At 52.8% G+C, this 23,262-nt stretch overlaps 1 protein-coding gene and 1 long non-coding RNA gene across 22 annotated transcripts in view; both read left to right on the forward strand.

Moving 5' to 3' along the window:
• The first annotated feature begins 7,880 nt into the window (after positions 1-7,880).
• The window catches only part of LRP8 (LDL receptor related protein 8), a 76,797-nt gene continuing 61,415 nt past the window's right edge, over positions 7,881-23,262 (forward strand). For 18 of the 21 annotated variants that reach the window (XM_025288702.2, XM_025288704.2, XM_025288706.2 and 15 more), the window contains exons 1-2: positions 7,882-8,037; positions 8,822-8,941. In XM_025288702.2, coding sequence (XP_025144487.2) covers positions 7,929-8,037; positions 8,822-8,941 — 229 coding nt within the window. In that variant the 5' untranslated portion in view covers positions 7,882-7,928. Of the gene's footprint in view, positions 8,038-8,821; positions 8,942-23,262 lie in introns of all 21 variants that reach the window. The other 3 variants (XR_003110179.2, XR_003110184.2, XR_003110180.2) reach the window with 1 other exon arrangement.
• Positions 8,971-10,577, forward strand: LOC112585668. Its single transcript, XR_003110190.2, has 2 exons — positions 8,971-9,922; positions 10,219-10,577. It is a non-coding gene; the product is annotated as an uncharacterized LOC112585668 (long non-coding RNA).

Here is a 23,262-nt window from a genome sequence, read left to right on the forward strand (position 1 = left end):
TGCAGCCTTGGGTATCTGAGGGTGGGGATGTGATGCCATGGGCACCCCCTCTCTGGGCTCTTATCAGCCTGCACTGTCCCTGTCTGCCCCTAGACCCGAGATCCTCAAGGGCAGGGACGAAGTCTGGCCCATCTGTGCTCCTTGCCTAGCGCAAAGCCAGCTGGAGCAGCTGGGGGAGGTGTATATGCAGAAGGCTCTCTGGCCCTGGCCCTGGAGAGATTTCATATCACACTACCCTTTAACAAATCATCACTGGGGACACAGCAAGGACCAGGACGACCCAGTTTCTCACTTGAGCAACTCCTCATTGGATGGGGAATCCAACAATGATATCCCAGTGTGATCAGAGAGACTGCGGCACACAGTCTTGTGGGAGTCTAGAGAAGAAGGGGGGTACCTCTCTAAAGGAGGCTGGAGGGCTTCCCAGGGGAGGAGGATCGTGAGCTGAGGCCCAAAGTATGCACAGAAGCCAGCCAGGGCAAGAGAATTCTCAGCAGAGACTACAGCCTGGCAGAGGACTGAGGCTGTCCTGGGGGACAGAGTGCGGGAGTAGAATGTGCAATGGGTGGGCCATTGGGCCTCTGATAGCTCTGAAGGCAGGACACAGAGACCTGGGAGGGACATGTGGACAGCAGGTGGAATGTCACCTGTTTCTGTTTCACAGAAAACTCACTGTACTTGGGGTTGGGTTTGAGGGTTTTCTTTGGAAACCCAGGACTGGGTGAGGCCAGTATGCGTGAGTCAGCCCAGGATGGAGACAGAGGACAGGTAAGGACAAGAAGTCACTTGAGCACAAATTGTACCAGAAGCTCAGCATCCATTTGCTGTCTGGTGTGTGCCAAGGGCTGGCTTTCTCCGTTTGTCCCTCACGAGAATTAACCAACTTAGGTGCCCTGAAAAACTCCCAGATCTGTCCTCTGAGTTCAACTGCTAGGCCTGCCATTTATTATCTGTATGATCTCCTCACCCTTTCTTTACCTTGCTCATCTGTAAAATGGGATCAACATAAAACCTGCTTCATAGAGATGCTGTAAGGACCAAATGAATTAAAGCATTTAAAACACCCAGACCACCTCCCTCCTAGCAAGTGTACAGTAAGCATTAGCTATTACTTGACACGGTTTTCTTTCTAATCTTTTCAAGGATTTAAACATCATTAATCTAATGCTTGTTATATACCAAGGCTTGTATTTGTCCTCTGAAAATAGGGGAGAATACGACATAGTCCTCCTAAAGATACAGAAATCATGAATAAAGGCAACAACAAACAAACACTGATCAAATGTGCCCTGTGCCAGAAACCCAGACATGCATGAGAGCTGGTTCCTGTCCTTGGGAAGGTCACAGGCTGACTAGGGAGAGAGAGAAGTGGCCCAGATTAGGTGGGAGCTGAAAGGAGCCTGGAGGACCTCTGGTAGGGGCTTTTTCGAGAGATGAGTTGCCCACTTTGGCAGCTGGATGTGCGTCAGACAGTAGGAGTAAAGACCCTCTTGGAGAGGAGGTCAAGGAAGGCTCAGTCTTTATTCTTTAAGTGCTAGGATGTTATCAAAGGTTTTTGATGAGGAATTATGTTTCAATAATCGTGTTGGAGAAGACTCTTGAGAGTCCCTTGGACTGCAAAGAGATCAAACAAGTCAATCCTAAAGGAAACCAGTCCTGAATATTCATTGGAAGGACTGATGCTGAAACTGAAACTCCAATACTTTGGCCACCTGATACGAAGAACTGACTCATTGGAAAAGACCCTGATGCTGGGAAAGATTGAAGGCGGGAGGAGAAGGGGATGACAGAGGATGAGATGGTTGGATGGCATCACTGACTCAATGGACATGAGTTTGAGTGGGCTCCGGGAGTTGGTGATGGACAGGGAAGTCTGGTGTGCTGCAGTCCATGGGGTCACAAAGAGTTGGACACAACTCAGTGACTGAACTGATTGACTGAACTAAACTAGTTGGGCTTCCCTGGTGGCTCAACTGGTAAAGAATCCACGTGCAATGCGGGAGACCTGGGTTTGATCCCTGGGTTTTGGAAGATCCCCTGGAGAAGGGAACGGCTACCCACTCCAGCATTCTGGCCTGGAGAATTCCATGGACTACAGTCCATGGGGATGCATAGAATCAGACACGACTGAGCAACTTTCACGTCACAACTAAACGAGTAGCTATTATGTGCCTACTGTACACTGCATCATAGTGATGCTTCCTAAGGCCCACTTGACTTCACATTCCAGGATGTCTGGCTCTAGGTCAGTGATCACACCATCATGATTATCTGGGTCATGAAGATCTTTTTTGTACAGTTCTTCTGTGTATTCTTGCCACCTCTTCTTAATATCTTCTGCTTCTGTTAGGTCCATACCATTTCTGTCCTTTATCGAGCCCATCTTTGCATGAAATGTCCCCTTGGTATCTCTAATTTTCTTGAAGAGATCTCTAGTCTTTCCCATTCTGTTGTTTTCCTCTATTTCTTTGCATTGATCGCTGAGGAAGGCTTTCTTATCTCTTCTTGCTATTCTTTGGAACTCTGCATTCAGATGTTTATATCTTTCCTTTTCTCCTTTGCTTTTCACTTCTCTTCTCTTCACAGCTATTTGTAAGACCTCCCCAGACAGCCATTTTGCTTTTTTGCATTTCTTTTCCATGGGGATGGTCTTGATCCCTGTCTCCTGTACAATGTCACGAACCTCATTCCATAGTTCATAAGGTACTCTATCTATCAGATCTAGGCCCTTAAATCTATTTCTCACTTCCATGGTATAAATATAAGGGATTTGATTTAGGTCATACCTGAATGGTCTAGTGGTTTTCCCTACTTTCTTTAATTTAAGTCTGAATTTGGCAATAAGGAGTCCATGATCTGAGCCACAGTCAGCTCCTGGTCTTGTTTTTGTTGACTGTATAGAGCTTCTCCATCTTTGGCTGCAAAGAATATAATCAATCTGATTTCGGTGTTGACCATCTGGTGATGTCCGTGTGTAGAGTCTTCTCTTGTGTTGTTGGAAGAGGGTGTTTGTTATGACCAGTGCATTTTCTTGGCAAAACTCTATTAGTCTTTGCCCTGCTTCATTCTGTATTCCAAGGCCAAATTTGCCTGTTACTCCAGGTGTTTCTTGACTTCCTACTTTTGCATTCCAGTCCCCTATAATGAACAGGACATCTTTTTTGGGTGTTAGTTCTACAAGGTCTTGTAGGTCTTCATAGAACCGTTCAACTTCAGCTTCTTCAGCATTACTGGTTGGGGCATAGACTTGGATTACCGTGATATTGAATGGTTTGCCTTGGAAACGAACAGAGATCATTCTGTCGTTTTTGAGATTGCATCCAAGTACTGCATTTCAGACTCTTTTGTTGACCATGATGGCTACTCCATTTCTTCTGAGGGATTCCTGCCCACAGTAGTAGATATAATGGTCATCTGAGTCAAATTCACCCATTCCAGTCCATTTTAGTTCGCTGATTCCTAGAATGTCTACATTCACTCTTGCCATTTCTTGTTTGACCACTTCCAATTTGCCTTGATTCATGGACCTGACATTCCAGGTTCCTATGCAATATTGCTCTTTACAGCATTTGACCTTGCTTCTATCACCAGTCACATCCACAGCATAATCACGATGGTGTGATCACTGACCTAGAGCCAGACATCCTGGAATGTGAAGTCAAGAGGGCCTTAGAAAGCATCACTATGAACAAAGCTAGTGGAGGTGATAGAATTCCAGTTGAGCTCTTTCAAATCCTGAAAGATGATGCTGTGAAAGTGCTGCACTCAAGATGCCAGCAAATTTGGAAAACTCAGCAGTGGCCACAGGACTGGAAAAGGTCCGTTTTCATTCCAATCCCAAAGAAAGGCAATGCCAAAGAATGCTCAAACTACCACACAATTGCACTCATCTCACATGCTAGTAAAGTAATGCTCAAAATTCTCCAAGCCAGGCTTCAGCAATATGTGAACCGTGAACTTACTGATGTTCAAGCTGGTTTTAGAAAAGGCAGAGGAACCAGAGATCAAATTGCCAATATCCGCTGGATCATGGAAAAAGCAAGAGAGTTCCAGAAAAACATCTATTTCTGCTTTATTGACTATGCCAAAGCCTTTGACTGTGTGGATCACAATAAACTGTGGAAAATTCTGAAACAGATGGGAATATCAGACCACCTGACCTTCCTCTTGAGAAATCTGTATGCAGGTCAAGAAGCAACAGTTAGAACTGGACATGGAACAACAGACTGGTTCCAAATAGGAAAAGGAGTACATCAAGGCTGTATATTATCATCCTGCTTATTTAACTTATATGCAGAGTACATCATGAGAAATGCTGGGCTGGAAGAAGCACAAGCTGGAATCAAGATTGCCAGGAGAAATATCTATAACCTCAGATATGCAGATGACCCCACCCTTATGGCAGAAAGTGAAGAGGAACTAAAAAGCCTCTTGATGAAAGTGAGACTGTAGAGTGGAAAAGTTGGCTTAAAGCTCAACATTCAGAAAACAAAGATCATGGCATCCGGTCCCATCACTTCATGGGAAATAGATGGGGAAACAGTGGAAACAGTGTCAGACTTTATTTTTTTGGGGCTCCAAAATCACTGCAGATGGTGACTGCAGCCATGAAATTAAAAGATGCTTACTCCTTGGAAGGAAAGTTATGACCAACCTAGATAGCATATTCAAAAGCAGAGACATTACTTTGCCAACAAACATCCGTCTAGTCAAGGCTATGTTTTTTCCATTGGTCATGTATGGATGTGAGAGTTGGACTGTGAAGAAGGCTGAGCACCGAAGGATTGATGCTTTTGAACTGTGGTACTGGAGAAGACTCTTGAGAGTCCCTTGGACTGCAAGGAGATCCAACCAGTCCATTCTGAAGGAGATCAGCCCTGGGATTTCTTTGGAAGAAATGATGCTGAAGCTGAAACTCCAGTACTTTGGCCACCTCATGTGAAGAGTTGACTCATTGGAAAAGACTCTGATGCTGGGAGCGATTGGGGGCAGGAGGAGAAGGGGATGACAGAGGATGAGATGGCTGGATGGCATCACTGACTCGATGGATGTGAGTCTGAGTGAACTCCAGGAGTTGGTGATGGACAGGGAGGCCTGGCATGCTGCGATTCACGGGGTCGCAGAGAGTTGGACACGACTGAGGGACTGAACTGAACTGAACTGTACACTGCATGCTCTGCATAAATAATCTCCTCTAATGCAATCCTCACAACCCTGTGAGATAGTCATCATTCCCATTTTACAGGTAAAGAAACTGCTATAGAGGTCAAGTGAGTTGCCCAATATCATGTACCTAGAAAGAGAAGGAACAGACTTAAACCCAGGGAGTCTAACCCAGAGCCTATGCTCTTAATCTCTTTACCTTGCTGCCTCTGAACTTCAATCCACACAATCTGAAAACTAAAACGAACCTATGAAATTCCCCATTTCTGCTTCACAGATGAGCAACTGAAGCTCACAGATAGGGAATGACTTCAGCTAAGCTGAAGTGGTCAGTCTTGGCTACAAGAGGGGCTCCAGTCCTATGCATCCCGCTGTCACATTGGGAATCATTGTGCTTGGAACAAAATCCAGACCTCTTGCTGTGGCCTACAAAGCCCTCATGTGATCAGAACCTTGCTGCTCTCTCTGACATCACTTGCTCACCCAGCTTCTCCTTATCACCAGATTCCAGCCCAACTGGAGGAGTCTGTCTGCTGCTCTCCTGTCCAGGAATGCCTCTGCAGCTGATCTTCCTAGGGTTGGATTCTGTCTCAGTCCACTGGGGATGCCATAACTAAATATCACGGATTGAGTCGCCTGAAAACAACAGAAATTTGTTGGGAGCCTGAGACGTTCAAGGTCAAGGCAATGAAAGGTCAAGATGCCAGCAGATTTGATGTCTGGTGAGAGCCCACTTCCTGTGTCATAGACGACTATCTTCTTGCTATGTCCTCCTATGGTAGAGGGGGCCAGAGATGTCTCTGGAGCCTCTTTCCTAAGGGCACTAATTTCATGTATGTCCTAATTGACTCCCAGAGACACCAGTTTCAAATACCTTCACACTGAAGATTAGGTTTTAATGTAATTCTGGGAGGATACATTCAATCTACAGTAGTTTCATTCTTGGCCATTCAGTGAAATGTCACCTCCTCAGAGAGGCCTTCTCTGATCACCTCTCTAAAGTTACCTCATATTACTCTCACATCATCCTACTTTATTTTTTCTATAGCAGTTATGATGATTGGAAATTATGATCATTTTTTTGTTTCTGTTTTCTTGCTTTTGTGTCTCTCTCTCCCAACTAAGATTTAAGGTGCAGGAGGGCAAGGAGGAACGCCATCTATTTCTATACTGTATCCCTGGGCAATGTCAGGCACATAGCAGGTGCTCCATAATTTTGTGCTGAAAGCATGCCTGCATTTCATCGACTGTCAGTTGATGGTCTGTCTCCCCAGCAATGAAGCTGGTAGACTGTCTGATTCACCTTGGCACTCCTAGGCGCAGGGTTGACACAGAGCAGGGCTGGAAAGTGTTTGTTGTATGACTGAATGAACAAAAGATAGTAGAGGTGATGGCAACAGCACCTGCTGGGCTCTCTGGGGTCTGGAACCCTCTCTCATGGGGTGGTCACAAACACTGCCAATGGGCTGCCCTTTGTGGGAAGACATACAGCTCAGTAATAGGACGGCTGATGAGACAGAGTGACTTCTAGACCTGAGGCTAACAACCCCTGAGGCCCTTTCTTCTATATCCCTGCCATGGAGGTGAGACAGCAAGAAAGGAGGGGAAGGTGGACCCGCACTGGGCCTAACCACCTTCAAGTCTGGCTCTTTTAGTGGCCAGTGCACTCAAAACTCTTTGTCCAAAAAGGCTGTGCTGGTTGGGGCTTGCTTACCAGCAGGTAACTAAAATCTAGTCACCTGCACTCTGGAATGAGTGAAGTGGGGCTGAGACTTTCCAGAGGAGGGGTATTATTCATGCCAGCAGGGGCGGACAGCAGCCCTGGGTGTGAGTCCTCCATTAGCAGGGATGAGGCATCCCATCTGGGGGCCCCCAGTCTCTGCCTTTCACCATCACAGCGAAGACAACCCCGTTGTCCCTGCTGGTCCCCCTGATTGTCTGCCCCTCTGCCTGGCCCAACAGGATGACCCAATGAGAATGAATGAATCAAGTCTGTCCACCAGGCCCAAGCCACCTGCCTCTCATCCTTGGCCTCACAAACTGCATTCATATGAGAATGCAGCATGGGCACGTTAACCAGCTACAAGGAATGTGTGATATCTGGGTTGGAGCCTTGGAGGGGTGCAGAGGTCCATTCCTGCTCCCCCAGTTTCTCCCAGATCACATGAATCCTGGTACCCCAACCCCTATCCACTATCATCCCTACTCCATGTGCACATTCACAGGCCTGTGCACCCGGGAACATCGTCTCCGTCCCGCCCAGGTTCACTCCTTGGCATTCCTCAGCCTCCTATCAGCCTGTCACCTCCTCCAGGCAGCCTGTGCTGCTTCCCTTAGGCCATCTGCTACCTTTGAGGGTAGAGGTCTTGCCTGGCTCATCCCAGCGTCTGCAACGCCCAGCACGAGGGGGACCCTGAGCAGGGTCTCTGAGAACTTACCAACTGAGAAGCGGACCAAAAGCTTGAGGGAGGAGGGAGAGGAGGCGTCAGAGGGAGGAGCGTGGGGCGGAGGCGGCAGCGGGAGGGGGTGCGCGCGCCGGCGGCAGCAGCCCAGGCCCGGGGCCGCGCGCCCAGCCTGAGCCCGCCCCGCCGCCGAGCGTCACGAAACCTGCTTGAAATGCAGCCGAGGAGCCGGGGCGGGCGGCAGCGGCGGCGGCGGCGGCGGGGGCAGAGGCAGCCCCGGCGCCGCGGCAAGGACTCGGTGGGCTGAGGCGAGGCGGCTGCACAGGGTGCGCGGGGCGCGGCGGCCGGAGCCCGGCGCCCGCCATGGGCCGCCCCGAGCGGGGCGCGCTCCGGCCGCTGGCGCTGCTGCTGCTGCTGCTGCAGCTCCAGCATCTCGCGGCGGCGGCAGCGGATCCACTGCACGGCGGCCAAGGTGCGTGCGGCCGATGCCCGGCCCGGCTTTGAGCCGCTGGAGCGGCCAACAAAGCACTGCCCGGCGGCCGACGGGCGGGTTGCACCGGAGTCCCTGAGCCCGGGCCAGGCAGGGGGGCGCCTGTGCAGGATATACTCCTGGGGACCCAGGTCTCCGTTAATTTGCCCTCGACCCCCACCCTCGCGGCTCTCTTGTGTAGTGGGCTCTGTCTGCCCCCGGCGCCCGTTCTTGGGGGATGGGCGCCGTGGGGGCCAGGAACTTTGCTGGGTTGGTCACTGATGGTTTCGCGAGGGCTGTGTGATTCTCGCCGTTGGGGTTAATTTGACACGCGCGCTCCGCGGCGGCGATGAGCTGAGCCTGGAGACTACCCCGGCTGACAATGCGTTTCCGGCGACCCCTGCGTGTTGCAGAGAAAGAGGGGCTGCGTGCGAGGGGGATGTGCCCGCAGCGCCTAGTGCGCGTGTCGCGGCGTGTTCGGGGGGCTCCCTGTGGGCTGTCTGTGTGGATCTCTCATTATGGGCCGTGTGGGCGGGTGAGTGTTCTGAATGGGGAGTGTATCAAAATGGTGTGACACCGACTGTGTGTGCCTGGCCTCGTCGTGCCACAGGGCAGCCCGTCATCCCTGGAACCCTTATCATCCTGCCCTTCCTGGTCGAGGGTGCCAGAGGCCTCCAAGTCTTTGGCTTCAGCGTCGCCCCCTTTCCTTCACTCAGTAGACCCCTCCCCGCGGCCGGGACCGCTATGTTCTGGGGATCCGGCTCACGCCTCCTCTCCCCCCGCGCAGGGTCGGTCAAGGAGTGCGAAGAGAACCAGTTCCGGTGCCGGAACGAGCGCTGCATTCCCTCCGTGTGGAGGTGCGACGAGGACGACGACTGCTCGGATAACAGTGACGAGGACGACTGCCGTGAGTGGTTGGCCGGGGAAGGAGGGAACGGTGGGGGGACGCTTTGCTTAGCGCCCACGTGGCTGCAGCCTCCGCCAGGCCACCTGTGTGGGCTTTTACTGCCGGAGGCTGCCGCCAGGAATCCGCCCGAGAGCCGCTTCCTTCTGGGCACTTAGGAACCCGGCCGGTTCCCGGCGGCCCGCGGGTCCCGCTGGGGCCGGAGCGGAACCCGGCACTGCGGGGCCGGGGAGGGTGGTGCGCCACGCCCAGATTGCTGGGAAGGATCTGTAGGCGGCGAATCTACAGCCCCTACACGCGTCTAGCTTTCTGCGATCGGCCCCTCCGGAACTCCAGCCTCGACACCACAGAACGCGCGCGCGTTTCAAAGTTCCACGCAACTCTGGGCCTAGCCTCGCTTCTTTTCCTGCCGCGTTGTGTGAATGAATGGGCTCCTTGGGGCCCCTGATTGGCTGTGGGAGGACCACCCCATAGGTCTCTGTGGTCTGAGCAGGCCAATCGTGGAGCGGGCGGGTGTGCAGTTTTCTGGCGCCCGGGGCGGTGGGGCCCTGCCCTGGCCCCGCCTTGGTCACACCCCCGCTCATCCCCTGGGTAGTAGGTGCAGGCCAGGCGCTTGCGCCCGCTGCTTTTCTGCCTAGTCACGGTGAAAACCTTTCTTGTGCCACCCTGGTTGGCCGACTGCGGTCTCCTGCCAGCCAGGCCCAGGAGTGAGTCATGGCAGAGCAGGAAGGAGGGGCCCAGAAGGAAGAGTTTGTTTCCTGAAAGGCCGTGCGTGAACCGCGGGCTACATGAGGTGGCCGACCGCCTTTGCTGAGTGTGGTGTTCGCCGGCACCCGGGCGCAGCAGCTTTGGAAGTTCTTTCTTGAAGTGCACGCGGTATCTGATGTCTGCGGAACCTGAAGCGAGTTAGCAAGCAGTTGTCACAGTGGAAGGAATGTAGTTCCAGGAACAGAAAAACAAGACTCTTTATAAACACTGACACAGGTAGTCATTCATCCATTGTTACTGAGCGCCTGCTGTCTGCCAGGCACTGGGGCACTTTGGAGAGCACACCCACCCCCCCACCCCCGCCCCCTACCACGCCCCCCACGCACCCAATCTCTCCATCTCCCACACCCCCCGCCCCCACCCCGCCCAAGCCAGGGAGCACAGCTTCTGCGGGATGAGGGCAACTGGCCCACAGCTCCACACAGTGGCAAGGGGTAGAGGGACCACCTGGACTGGCATTGTCTGTTAAGTTCTAGTTTTTGTTTTTGTTTTGTTTTTCCTTGGTTTGCCAGCCAGTCAGCCTCCAGGTTCATTCTCAGACCATCACTGACTCAACTCGATGAACATGAGTTTGAGCAAGCTCCTGGAGTTGGTAATGGACAGGGAAGCCTGGCGTGCTGCAGCCCTTGTGATTGCAAAGAGTTGAACACAACTGAGCGACCAAACTGAACTGAACTGATCCCAGATTTGCTTGTGTGACATGGGTACATCTTTCCCTCCTGTCTTTCCTCTCCTGACCACTGGGGCTAATGATTCCTGACCTGTTTTTGAGGACCAGTTCTAGAAATGTCATTTAAAGGGATGCACCTAACATGTGCTGACTGTTGGCTGTGTGTCCACCACTGTGGGAAGAATACCACTGTCAAGTCCACCACTGTGTCTTGTATAAATTCCTTTAATCTTCAGAACAGTCCTATTTTACAGACCAAAAAAAAAAAAAAAAAAAAAAAACCCCACACAAAAAAAGAGGCACTGGAGAGAGAGATTAAGTTACTTACCCCATAGCTATTGAGCTGTTAAGTAGGAGCTTAAATTTAAGCATCTGACTCCAGAGTTCTTAGCCTAATTATGATCCTGACCATCTCCCAATTCTGTTGAAATTCTGAAAATGCCTAGGTCAGGGTAAAATATGACAGTGAGTCTCCTTGCTGGGAGTTGTTCTTCTGTGGTCCTTTTTGTAGGAATGCTGAGGATGAGGTGGGGAAATAGGAACTACATTTCTGGGCTGGTTTTACTTTATCTTCCTGAGTCTGCATAGCAACAGTTTTGTGAGGATGGCTGTGAAGAGCAACAGTGTTTCTTGTCATTCTCATTTGTTGATAAGAATTCTGGCTCTGAGAAGTTGAGTGATTTGCCCAAGGTCATGCAGCTGAGAGTGACGGAACTTGGTCAGGGTGTCCGCCTGCCTCCTAGCTCAGGGGCATTATCTGTGGTGGTGGTGGTGGTGGGAGTGTAGTGAAGAAGGACCCAGGAGGGTGATCCCAGTGCTTCTCATCTCCGTTCAAGTCTCTGGGCAAGATGAAAGAGTGAAGTAGCTGGTGGCGGGGTGAGGGCCAATCTGATGACCACTCTGGGCTCCTGCTTTCATTCTGAGATGGCTGGGGTGGGGTCAGAGGTTAGTGAACAAAAGGGTTCACTAAGGATTTTTTTTGTTGTTGTTGTTCACTAAGGATTAGTGAACAAAAACAACTGATATTGAGGGCTTGGCTGTTAGTATCGAGTATTGATCCTACACACTGGACTTTTCTAGACTTGTTTCATCATCTGCCAAATGAGGGTAGCCATTCCTTTACCACAGATTATACACATAGAAAGTCTTCACATGGGGCTGGTGAAGAGAAGGGAATGGATGTGAGTTCACGCCACCAAGGTCTTTAGAAGGGGACTCCTAGGGGTCACAAAGAGAAATGGTGAGGAAAGGGTTGCAAGATCCAGTGGCTGTATGGGGCCAGGTATTGGAAAATGGTGTTCTGTCACCTCTTCCTTCCCCATCTGGGAAGTTCCCTCCATTCTGGGCCACCTGCCCAAACTGCTTTCTTGGAACTGTCCTCCTTGCCTTATATTTAATCATTCCACCCCTTCCACCCTGTGAGAGGGCCTCAGCCACTCCACCTCAGTACCTCTTAGCTTGTAAACTGGGGATTGCAATTTGTAAGTGAAGTCTGTGTGCCGCAAAATGAGTTCAAGCTCCCAAAGGGGCTAGAATGCCGACCATGAATTCTGTGAGATGATGGAGGTTGGGGGGAGGGAGCTTGTCTTTGGAGGAAGCCAAGGAAGGCTTTCTGGAGGAAGAGAAGCTGAGCCAGGCCTTGAAAGATGGTAATTAATGCCATTCCCTCAGGACTTGATGCCTTCCTGGTGGCTCAGATGGTAAAGAATCTGCCTGCAATGCAGGAGACCTGGATTCAATCCCTGGGTTGGGAAGATCCCCTGGAAAAGAGAATGCTAACCCACTCCTGTATTCTTGCCTGGAGAATCCCATGGACAGAGGAGCCTGGCAGGCTACAGTCCATAGCATCGCAGAGTCAGACACAACTGAGCAACTAACACTTTCACTTTCATTAGGACTTAGCATTTAGAAACAGATGATACAGGCCCCACATTATAGAGGAAGAACTGGAGTTCAGAGAGGTGACATGATGCCCCCAAAGTCACACAGCTCCTCATGGTTGGAGCTGGAACTTGACCTTCTAAGTGCTGAAACTTAACCCACAACGGATGGGACTTGCCTTTTCGAATAGAGCTGGCAGGATGGGAAAGGGAAAGGCTCATGGGGCGTCAGTTCCCAGCTCAAAGGGCCTTCAAAGTGGAGGAAGGGGCTGGAAGCTCAGGGGCAGCCCAGCCAAGGGAAGGGGTGGGGTTCCTGGCTGCACCTGGGCCACATAGACCAGCCAGCGTCTTGGCCTCAGTTTCCTGTTGCTCCTTAGTGTCTGGGGCAGAGACAGGGGTTCTGGTCTCCAGCCAGCCCTTTGCTCCCAGAGCAGCAACAGCAAGAACAGTGAACATTTACTGACCTCTTGCTGTGGTGGGATTCTACATGCGTCACCTTGTGCTCCTCGAGTCTACAAAACAGGGTGACTCTATGAAGTCACCTGCGCACATCCTCGTTTTATGAAGGCACAGAGGGGTTAAGGAACAGGCTCAAGGGTGTATGATTTTTCAGTAAACTGAAACTGCTGGGTTTGAATGCAGGCACCTGACTATGGAATGTGTGCCACATCAAGCACTAGCTGGTAGCCTCAGGCAAGCCCTCCCAGGCCTCTGTTTCCTCATTTTGAAGGGACATCAGCCTCTCCCTCTCATCCCCCTCCAGCTTCTCTGTGTGGATGGGCTGTGTAGACAGGTGGCCCGGTTGTATGTTCAGTTTTCCCTACCTATTCAGGCTCTTTTAGGCTGTCCTGTTCTCCTAGCCTTCGTCACTCCTCCACTTCAAGTTTAATAAGCAGTGGCTGCAGTGAGGTCTCCCCGGCAGAGAGTTCATTAGCTAGGCGAGGCCTGGCTGCAGGAGTGCTGAGGCCTGCTGGGCAGTGGCCTTGTAAATAATTAAAGCTTGGCCACCACTTCCGGCTGGGGCTGCACATTGCATTTGGTATTCAGCGTGCCACCTGACCTAAGCCATTCTAACACCCCTGACACCAGGCCCAGCTTCGTGTCCTTTTTTGGATGGAGACATCTGACAGACTGTGCTGCTCTCTCTGAACCTCGGTTTCCTCATCTGACCTGCTGGTTCCACCGTTCAGAGCCCTCCTGAAGCTCCCATGTCCCCATAGCATAAGGTCAGCTGCGACTCCTCTGCATATGGGCCTCTGTGACCAGCTCCTGATGGCCACTGCCCTCCAACCCCTTCCTGCTCTTCCTGTGAATGAACCTGTGACACCAGACTTCTGTCACGTTCTAGCTTCCCTGCTGCTTCTCACGGCCTTTGCACATGCCGTTCCATCTGGGTGGAACACTTTCTGCTCCCTCATCTGGCAGCCTTCTTCTTGTCACCTTCAAATTGTCAGTGCAGGTTTCACCTCCTTCAGAAAGCCTTCCCTGCTACCGTCTCTCCAGGGCTGAGACACAGGAGTCAAGAGAGGGGAGTTAGAGACTTGGTGTTGGAATAACTCAATGTGGCCCTCAATTAGACACTCTTGGTTTTCTATCCCAACTGTGACCTCTGGCTGAATGGTCTTGGAGGTGGTATTAGTCTCTCCCTCCCAGAAGTGTTGTGAGGATTAAGTGAGATAATGTGCCTGATAAGCAGTAGGTGTTGAATGGCAATGGGTCTGTCTGCTCTGGAGGAGTTCACTGAAGACTCTAGATATCTGTCTGCCAAGATGTCCCTGCTTCTCCTGCTCCTATTTGCTTAGCCAGAGGTCCCAAGGCTCCCACTTCTGAGACTTGCCCCAGCCACAGAGTTGCTGAGCCCTAGTGGAGGTAGCCCCAAGGCCATTCAGCCCTGAGTTGAATCTGGGAATGGAGAAAGTCACCCAGGGAGGGCCTGAGGGAAGAAGTGAACCAAACCAGCCTGGTTGGTCTCAGTGAACGAGTGTCTGGGGCCCTGGAATGGGCAGAGGAAGCCTTCCCTGAGGCCAAATGATTGTCCCAAGGCTGGTTTATGACCTGTCTGTGCCTGGAAAGGGGAGGAAGCCCTGTGGCCCCCAGCAGACCCCAAGCTTCTCCCTTCCCCGGGGCCAGGATGGTGCCTCCATGGCTTGGTCCCAGCAGGCCTTGGGAGCATTTGCTTAAGACTCTCCCATGGGCCTTCCTGCGGGCTCTCCTGGGACCAAATTCCCCTCCGGAAACCCCCTGGGCTCACTCAGGCCTGCCGAGGGTTCTGAGTGCAGCGGGCCTCTTAGTCCTCTGAGTTGTCTGCACGAAACTGACTTGACAGTTTTCTCTCCTTGGGGAAATAGCAGCAGCAGGTGAAGCCAGAGAGATGCCCCCAGGGAGAGGGTGAAGAGAGGGAGGAAGCAGAGGGCTGAGGGAGCAGGAGAGTACACATTTGTTTGCATCCCTTCAGGGCTATAAGCAAATGGAAGTAAGTGTTCTGGCCCAGGTCAGACCCCTAGGCCAGTGCCACCCCCAGGAAGCCAACCCTGGGCTGAGGGGAGGGTGTGGGGCCCTGCTGTGGGGGCCGTGCAGCCAAGCCTCAGGGCCCTGGATCTAAACAGCACTGATAACACCTGCCCACATTCCCCGTCGCCCAGTCTTTGAAGGTCTGGTGGACGTGCCACCTCCCCCAGGTGGCCTTCCCTGACCTCTTGTCCTCTTCCTCCCTGGTCCCTGAGCTCCCATAGTCTGTCCCTGTTCTTCCTTTGGTCCCAGATCCTTCTTCTCCAAGTTGTCCTGCCAACCTTGTGCTGAGCAAGGAATATGCTGAAATAGCTCCCTTGAGGGAATTACTAACAATTGATACAGGCTATTTACCCCGCGCCTAGTATCATGTTGGACAATCTGCATTCAGTGGCTTTGCTACGCACAACCCTTTGAGGGCTGTTTTCTTATTATTTCCATTTTAAAGATGATGAAACCGAGGCTCAAAGAGAAGTCACTTGGCCAGTGTCATGATGTTTGAGTGCTAGAGCTGGGACTTGACCCAGGCCTGTCCACTCTGGAGCCTGGACTTTTCCTTGGGCTCTTCCTTTCCAAGCTCTGATTACCCTGTAGAGGTCAGAGGGCCTGGGGCTCAGAGGGTGTGGAAGAAGTGGGTGAGGGATTGCAGTGTCCAGTGATACCTCCTTGGACTACAGGTTTCTGTCTGGGAGGGACCCTCTTCTCTGGAGACAGCACGGAGCCCCAACATAAGGTCCTCTCCTCACATAGCCCCTCATGAATGTAACCCTCCATAGTTTCCAAGGGTCTTCCTTGGCCATTGCCTGGGGATGGTGGTTACTGTCCCCATTATACAGATAGAGAAACTGAGGCCCCAGCGATATGTCACTGATGCAGGTAACCTCAAAGAGTGTCATTTCCAATTCACCATCTTGCCCCCAGAAAAGGCCAAGAACCCAAATCATCCAAAATGTTGGTTCTCTGTGCTGTGCTGTGCTTAGTTGCTCAGTCGTGTCTGACTCTGCGACCCCATGGACTGTAGCCCGCCAGGCTCCTCTGTCCATGGAGATTCTCCAGACAAGAATACTAGAGTGGGTGGCCATTCCCTCCTCCAGGGGATCTTCCTGACCCAGGAATTGAACCGGGGTTTCCTGCATTGTAGGCAGATTCTTTACCAGCTGAGCTACCAGGAAAGCTCTTGGTTCTCTGGCTCCCAGGCAATTCACTGACGGGTTTTCATACATACTTTCCTTCTGCTTGGATTGTCCTGCCCTGTTTCCTACTAATCCTTCAAAACCCAGCTCATTACCTCTGCCATGAAGCCTTCCCCGTCTTCCTGGTGTGATCTAACCTCTCCTGTGTTTGGATGCCATGGCTTTGTGGACCCTTGTTATAGTCCATTGTAGGAGCTTGTGGTTGCTGGAGAGTATCTGAGGTGGGGGACCACAGGGCCTGGCCCAGAGCCAAGGCATTTGAGTGGTGTGTGAATGAATGAATGGACTGAGGAAATGTCCCCCACTTTTGAGAGTGGGAATCTAGTATCAGTCAGATGTGGGGGACCCAGGGGCCTCTGAGAAGCCCCTGAGGGGTCCTTGAGGCTGGAAAAGGGAGCTGGGTGTCCTTTAGGGACCATAGTCAGGTCCTCTCTTGTGAGCTGGGTCACCTGAGGCCAAGGCTCTGAGAAGCGAAGTCACTTGCCCTGGATGCGTTGGTCGGTCAGCGACAGGACTGGGCCATGCTTGTCCAGCTACAGTGTGACACAGGTAAAGGAGGAGATACATGTTCACACATCCCAGTCACAGCTACAGCGGGAGTGACGTGGGGGTGTGCTGTGGCCCCTCTTCCTTTCTAGGTACCCCAGGCATCTGTCTTTGCCAACCCCTGCCAGTGGGTGTACGGACTCCCTCCTGAGCAGCTCTGGCCCCTCGGTGCCCCTGAGCATGAGCTGAGCCTGAAGCAGCAGTTTCCATCACCAGTCGTGTGGCCCTGGCTCCTCTTATAGGCCATGTATGTCATAGGCCCCAGGAATAGCCCCTTGGCTGGAGTGGCTCAGGAGAGGCCCCAACTGTGAGCTCCCCCATCCCCCTGCACCAGGTCTGACCTCTCTGTCCCTGGCAGAGCCCAGGCCAGGTGCCCACAAGCCAAGTGCTTTGCAGGTGCAGAGCCCAGCTTATTATCAAGACCCTCTAGTGACTGGAAGAGTCTCCCAGAGAAGCAGGGCCATGGGGCTCCTAGGTCCACACAATTCCCATGATTCCTCTCGGCCTCCACACACCCGCCCCTTGGATATGGCAGCCCAAAGCCTCCCTGAGGTCTGCCAGTCTGGGAGTCCACGGGAATGGTCATGTGGCCACCGCCCTCCTCTGGTCACTGGCTCTGAGTTCCACAAGGGACTTTACACCAGCCACTCTGCAGACTATTCAGTTTCTGGCCCTCTCAGCCTGTTAGAACCACAATATGGCTTTTTCCAGTTTGTGCCTCACAGCTTCTCTGTGGGGAAGGTAGTGCAGAAGTTCATTATCATCCCCATTTTCTTGAGGAAACTGAGGCTCAGGGAGGGTGCGGGACTTACCTGGGGCCACACAGCCTGTTACTGGTGGTGCTCAAGCCAAAACTCACTTCAGTTGATTTCATTTATTTTTCCAGTGGAAGAAAGTTTTTCTGATTATATGAAGATAGTTTCATACTTGTTTAAAAAAACACCCAGACAATTCAGAAAAGTGAAAAGAGGAAGGCAGGAGTTTCTCATGTGGTTATACCACTGTGGGAGCTGCCTGTCCTCCCAGAGATGTTCTTGTATTCTCTGCATGCGAGTTCATGTGCTATTTTTTTTTTTTTTTTTACAAAATGAGCATGTGTTATGCCAGTTGTTTTCTCCCTACAACATGTACATCTTTCTGTGTCAGAACAGTAGATGCCGATCATCATTTTAAAGGGCTAGATAGCATTCCACTGCATGAATCTTCCCTGATTTAATGACATAGTCTCCTATGGATAGACTTGTATGTAGTTGGTTCTATTTTTTTTCCTGTCTACACAGTGCTGGGGTAAATATCAGGATTACACTTTGTGCCTTGTTCTGGTTCTTCTCTTAAGAAGAAGAAAGCCCTGGGAAAGACAGGGTTGAGTGTGTGTTTTCCTCCTCACCTTGTCACTCCCCCTCAAGGAGACGGTTTCCTATCTCACGACACCCCAACTCCCTGTGGCCCCTCCCAGCCAGGTGGGCAGTCCACAGGACCTCCCTTTTCCGTGAGCACAGGGCCACCTCACCCCAGTCCCAGGGGGCAGACAAAGCAGCCAGATCCAGGCCGCACAAATCAAAGTGAGGAGAAAGGACAACTGTATTCTGACCCCAAGGAGAACACCCCCACCAGAGAACACAAGAGGGAACACAACCAGTCTTCATTTTTCTCAGGTTGTTTGTAGAATCTATCTCCTCCACAGCATTATAAAAGTGATTCTGCCCCTGCCCCTAACTTGCTGTGTGACCCTGGGTGAGGGGCTCTCCCTCTCTGAGCGTCATCTCCCCTTCACCCATTGGTCCATACTTCGCCTGCATTGTAACCAGCACTCTGAGCAGTTTTCTTCTCCCTGGAGCTGGGCTCAGGGTGAGTCCTGGCCTGGGGGAAGGGGTCTTGTGGCCCTCAAGCTCCTTGATGCCTGGTGAAGGTTGGTGGGAGTATAGCTGGCTTTGTGGGTGGATTCCAGGCAGGCTGATGGAGGGTAGCTGGACTATTTAGGGTCCATTTCCAGAACTTAGCCCTAAGGCTCAGGTTCCTTGGGCTGCTCTCCCTTCTGCCTTCTTCCTGTGCCTGTGATTGGATTGGATGCTGTGGAGTGATGGAGAAAAATGGAGTCATACCACTAGTCCTGTGACCCACTAGCCAGGGTTCCTGGTATGGGTCTTATGCTCTGAGCTTTAGATCTTTGGTCTCTGAAATGGGGATAATGATCCTACCTCTCAGAGGTACCCAAGCTGATATAAAGTGTTCTGTCCAGACCTGGCCCTGAAATGAGCACCCCACTTCCCCTCCCAAGCCCATGATCCCCGCACGGGGGACAGCTAAGTAGAAGGGACCATCAGCAGCTTTCCTCCTCCTCCTCCACCAAGGACATGACGAGAGGGCAACTGCTGAAATAGCAGCAGGAGAGATGTAGGTCAGCTGGCCAGTTGGGAGGACTTGGCTGCTTTGGAGAACAGCAGCATCTTGGGCTGGGAGGGACTGTAGGAATAACCTCATCCACTGCCATCTGCACTGGAGGCCTCATAGTGGCTGCCTCCTGGGTGGCCTGGGGGAGTTGGTTAAGCAGAGAGAAACAAGAAGACCTGGTTAACCAGCTGCACCTGGCATAGTTATCTAGGAGGGGGCCTTGGTTCCCCAGTGGGTCCGTTTAACATCAGAGAGTTGGAAGCTGATGAGAGGCAAGAAGGGCCCATCGGCCCAGGTTAAGCTGCAGGACTGAATAGCTGGAGGCCCAGGGTGGGCTTTCCTGGTGGCGCGAATCCAGGGATATTCAGGCCAGTGCTCCTCCCGCCCCCCTGCCCTCTCTGCTTCCTAGACTCTGAGCTGCCATCTGCTGCCCCCGTCACCCTCGGCCGCCTCTCCACCATGTGTCGCAGTACATGTGCGTGTGCACAGGGTGTGCACCTCAGAGAGGGGGTGTGCACCAGGAGGGAGGTGACTGTTCCAGACACACGGAGGCGGCAGGGACACGGTGACGCCCTTCCTCCCACACCGGCCAAGGCCGCCCAGCCAAGCTGAATCCAAAGCCCCCCACTGGGCTGTTTGTGGCGGGGAATTATTTGTAGCTGGCGAGGTGCCAGCAGTCTCTGTTTCCAGCCTGCCCCCTGCCATGGCAGCCTCTCTTCACCTCCAAGTCTCAGCCTGCAGCCCACTGTCTGCACCCACCCCCCGCCCCCCCACCCAGAGGGCTGAGCTTGATAGAAACGTCATGGCCCAGAGTCCAGGCCCACCTCAGCTCCACCCCCACTCCTACTTCACCAACTGGCCCTATGCAGGTTCCTGACCCTCTTGGGTCTCTACTCATTAGGAGTGGGGCATCTCCCAGCCCCTCTCAGCTCTAATTCTCTGGGATTCTCTTTTCCCCCTGAGAACCAGGGAGTTCACTGGAGCTCTGCTATGGCCAGGCCCCAGGTGTGGGGGTCCAAGGAGCTGCCCCTATTCTCTGTGGCCCAGGAGGCCCAGAGTAAGCGTTGTGAAATCCAACCCTTTACAACCCCAACCCAGGGGATGTGGCCTAAACCAAACATGCAAAGCTGGAACCAACAGTTTATTAGTAGAACATGCCTCCACTTGGGAGTTTCTGCCTGTTTATTTTTTTGCTGAGTCTGACCAGGCCGATTCTTTACTACCTGCAGCCCCAGGCTTTATATCTGCTGTACACGTGATGCTCTCATGTCTCCGCGCTCTCCTTCCCCTAACAACTGCCTGCTTCTCAGAGGTGATTGACAGGGGCTCGTATGGCCTCCCAGTGTCAGCTGGACTTCAGTTTCCACTGCAGTCTTTCATGTCCTAGCTGCAGGCCTGGGACAAGTCCCTCAAACCTGAACCTCAGACTCCTACACTATGTGAAAAAGTGCAAGTGTTAGTCGCTCAGTTATGTCCGACTCTTTGCAGGCTCCTCTGTCCATGGAATTCTCCAGGCAAGAATACTGGACAGGGTGGACATTTCCTTCTCAGGGGATCTTCCCCACCCAGGGATCGAACCCAGGTCTCTTGCATTGAAGGCAGATTCTTTACCATGTAAGCCACCGGGGAGGCCCATGCACACGGACAATGAGCAATTCCTGGTTTTGGTATGCTGGCTGAAGCCTCACTGGGTCCTGCAGAACCAGTCAGTTCTTCCTGCGCTGGGCACAGGTCCGCACCAGGGCCCAGAGCTTGATGGCTGTGTGGTTCTGCACTGAATTCTCCCCCTGGGCGCAGAGGCCTGAGCCCTTGTCACTATCGTCCTAGGGAGAGCCAGTCCCCCCAGGCTCTCAGTGCCACACATTGGGAGCCAGGGAGCCTCCCCTTGTCACCGACTTACTGAGGGACCTGAGTGAGTCTCTGACCTGTCCTGAGCCTGAGTTTTCCCACCTGTGAGGATTGCATCAGGAGCTTGAGTCACTTTGGGCAGCTTTTGAAATTCAGATTCCCTGACGTTTGTCCAGGTCTGACTCCAAGCCTTTGCTTACTCTGTGGCCAGGTGGGAGCCACAGACACAAAGACCCCCCAGGTCCCCTTCCTCCTGACCGCTCCTTCATCACCTCATCCTTGAGTAACCCCACTGTGACGCAGAGAATAGCAGGGCCTCTAACCAGGCTGCCTGGGGGCACGTCCATACTTCCCCACTTCCTAGCAGTGGGGCCCTAGGCAAGTTACTTCACTTGTCTCTAAAATGGAGCCAACACTTAACCCTCTAAGTGGCTGGATGAATATGAGTTTATTTAAGAGAAGCCCTGAGAGCAGTGCCTGCACATGATTTGCTCAGCTTCTTTTGACCTCTTCCTCTGAACGTCTGTCTCCCAACTGACCTTTAGGTGTCCCCTCCCATGCGGAGATGCTCACTGCTGGGTGGAATAGGAAGGGCTGGGGAGCCCCCGCCCAGAAGTCTCCTTTGTCCCTGCTTCTTCCTGGTGGCCCCAGGCCATAACTTACTGTCCTAATTTAATTAGGAAGAGTCCTTCCAGGGACCTCATTAGGAAATGAGCCCAGAGCCTTGGGGACCTCCAGGAGGGGTGGGGTGTAGGAGGAGTTTGTATTGTGTCTGACCCTGTCCAGCCCTCAACCCTGTGCCCCACATGTGCCCAGTCCCTTAGACCTGTGACATGGAGCCTGGGCAGCCAGGGCCTCCACCCTGTGCCCCCTGCCCAGCTTTGGCCTCATCTCCCTGGATGAGGATGAGGAAGACTGACTGAGAAGGTTTCTCTTGTTCTGTTCCACCTGCCCTGGACGTCCCTGGCCTGGCGCAAGGCACGCCTTGGTGACTCTGTGTTGAGTAAGCTGTGGCTCTTGGGAGAAGCATCTTCCTTTGGCTAAAGCAGGCTTCCACACTCATCCCAATGTGGGAATTCCCTCCAGCAACTCCAGGGGCTGGGTGTGGGCGTGGGGGAGGTATCTGCTTGAATACCTTCAGGCACAGGGAGCTAACTCAGCAACTGAGAGCTTTTTCTGTCCCTGGACAGTTCTTCCTGTTAGAGAATCTGTCTTCCTTTCAACCTCAAATCTGTCTCCTGTGACACTCCTGCCCTGTCCTGGTCCCGCCTCTGTTTTTGGGGCCTCTGCTCACAGACTCTGCCCCCTACCTTCACCTCAAGCCTGCTTAGTATCCCTTCTTGGCCTGTGACAGCTGACATGCTATATAACCTCGAGTAAGGCCTATTCCCTCTTGGGCCACTGTTTCTTGGGGCCTGGTGGGCTGCTCACTCTCAGGTTCTATAAACACTGGCTGCCTTCTGTAACTGTGACCTACCTCCCTGTGAAGTGGGGGCTGAAGACAGATGTGCTATGTCCAGAGGTAATGGTAACACCTCTACAGACAGCTTGTCTCCTGGTCAGCAAGGCGATAGATCCTGCAAGAACCTGCTGCTGGGTGCTGGAGGGTGGTGCTTGGACCTCCTCTGCCCCCGAGACCAGTGCACAGCGCAGACACTTCCGCCATGTCTTGGTTAGGAATCTGGGAGTCGTTGTAGCCCCTTTCTCCCTTACCACTAATAGCCTCCGTGGCCTGGTCCTTCCCCCGCTCACAGCCCAGGCCCTTAATCCATCCCACTGCGGCCTCCCTGGACCAGGGCAGCAGCCCCAGCCTTGCCTCTGCTCCCTCCCTCCTGTCTGTTCTCTGCTCTGCAGCCTAGAGAGCGTGCTCAAACAATCAGAGCACTGTCCTGCCCTTGCTTGGCGCCCTGGAGGGAGGTCCACCACTCACAGGACAGTCTGCTGGCTGGCCTTCATGTCCTTCAAGACCCAGCACGCACCTGGCATCTCTCCAGCCCCAGACCTCACCATCTTCTTGCCCCCCAAAACCCTCGGCTCTGTGCTCCAGCCCCACCCCCACCCCCCGATGTGAGTGATGTTGCAGAGGCATCTTCACACTCTCATGTGCCTGGAAGACCCTTCCTCTGCTTGTTCAGTCCCACTTTGCCTCAATAGTCACCACTTCCAGGGAGCCTTCCCACCCTGGCTAGGTCAGGGCCTTCTCTGGGCTCCCCTGTCCCTGTGTTTCCCTCCATCCTTGCCACATACCGAGATGGTCCGATTAAGAGTCTGTGGTTCACAGACTCAGGCTTCAGGAGGATGGGGCAGGGGACCTGGCCAGGGCCTGCCAAGGAGGGGGAGGGGAGGAGAGTGGGTAGGGATCTCTGGCATAGGCCCAGGTCCCCTCCTGCCAGGCCGTGTTTCTGCTCCTTGTGCTGCATCCTCCTGAGCCACATGTGAGCCCCAGAGAAGCACCTGGCATGGACTGGAGTCTTCAAGTCTGAGCTCCAGCATTCACTGCAGGCCTGCTCTGTGCCAGGA

The sequence above is a fragment of the Bubalus bubalis genome, chromosome 6 (genome assembly GCF_019923935.1).
Source record: "Bubalus bubalis isolate 160015118507 breed Murrah chromosome 6, NDDB_SH_1, whole genome shotgun sequence".
In the NCBI taxonomy this organism is placed as follows: Eukaryota; Metazoa; Chordata; class Mammalia; order Artiodactyla; family Bovidae; genus Bubalus; species Bubalus bubalis.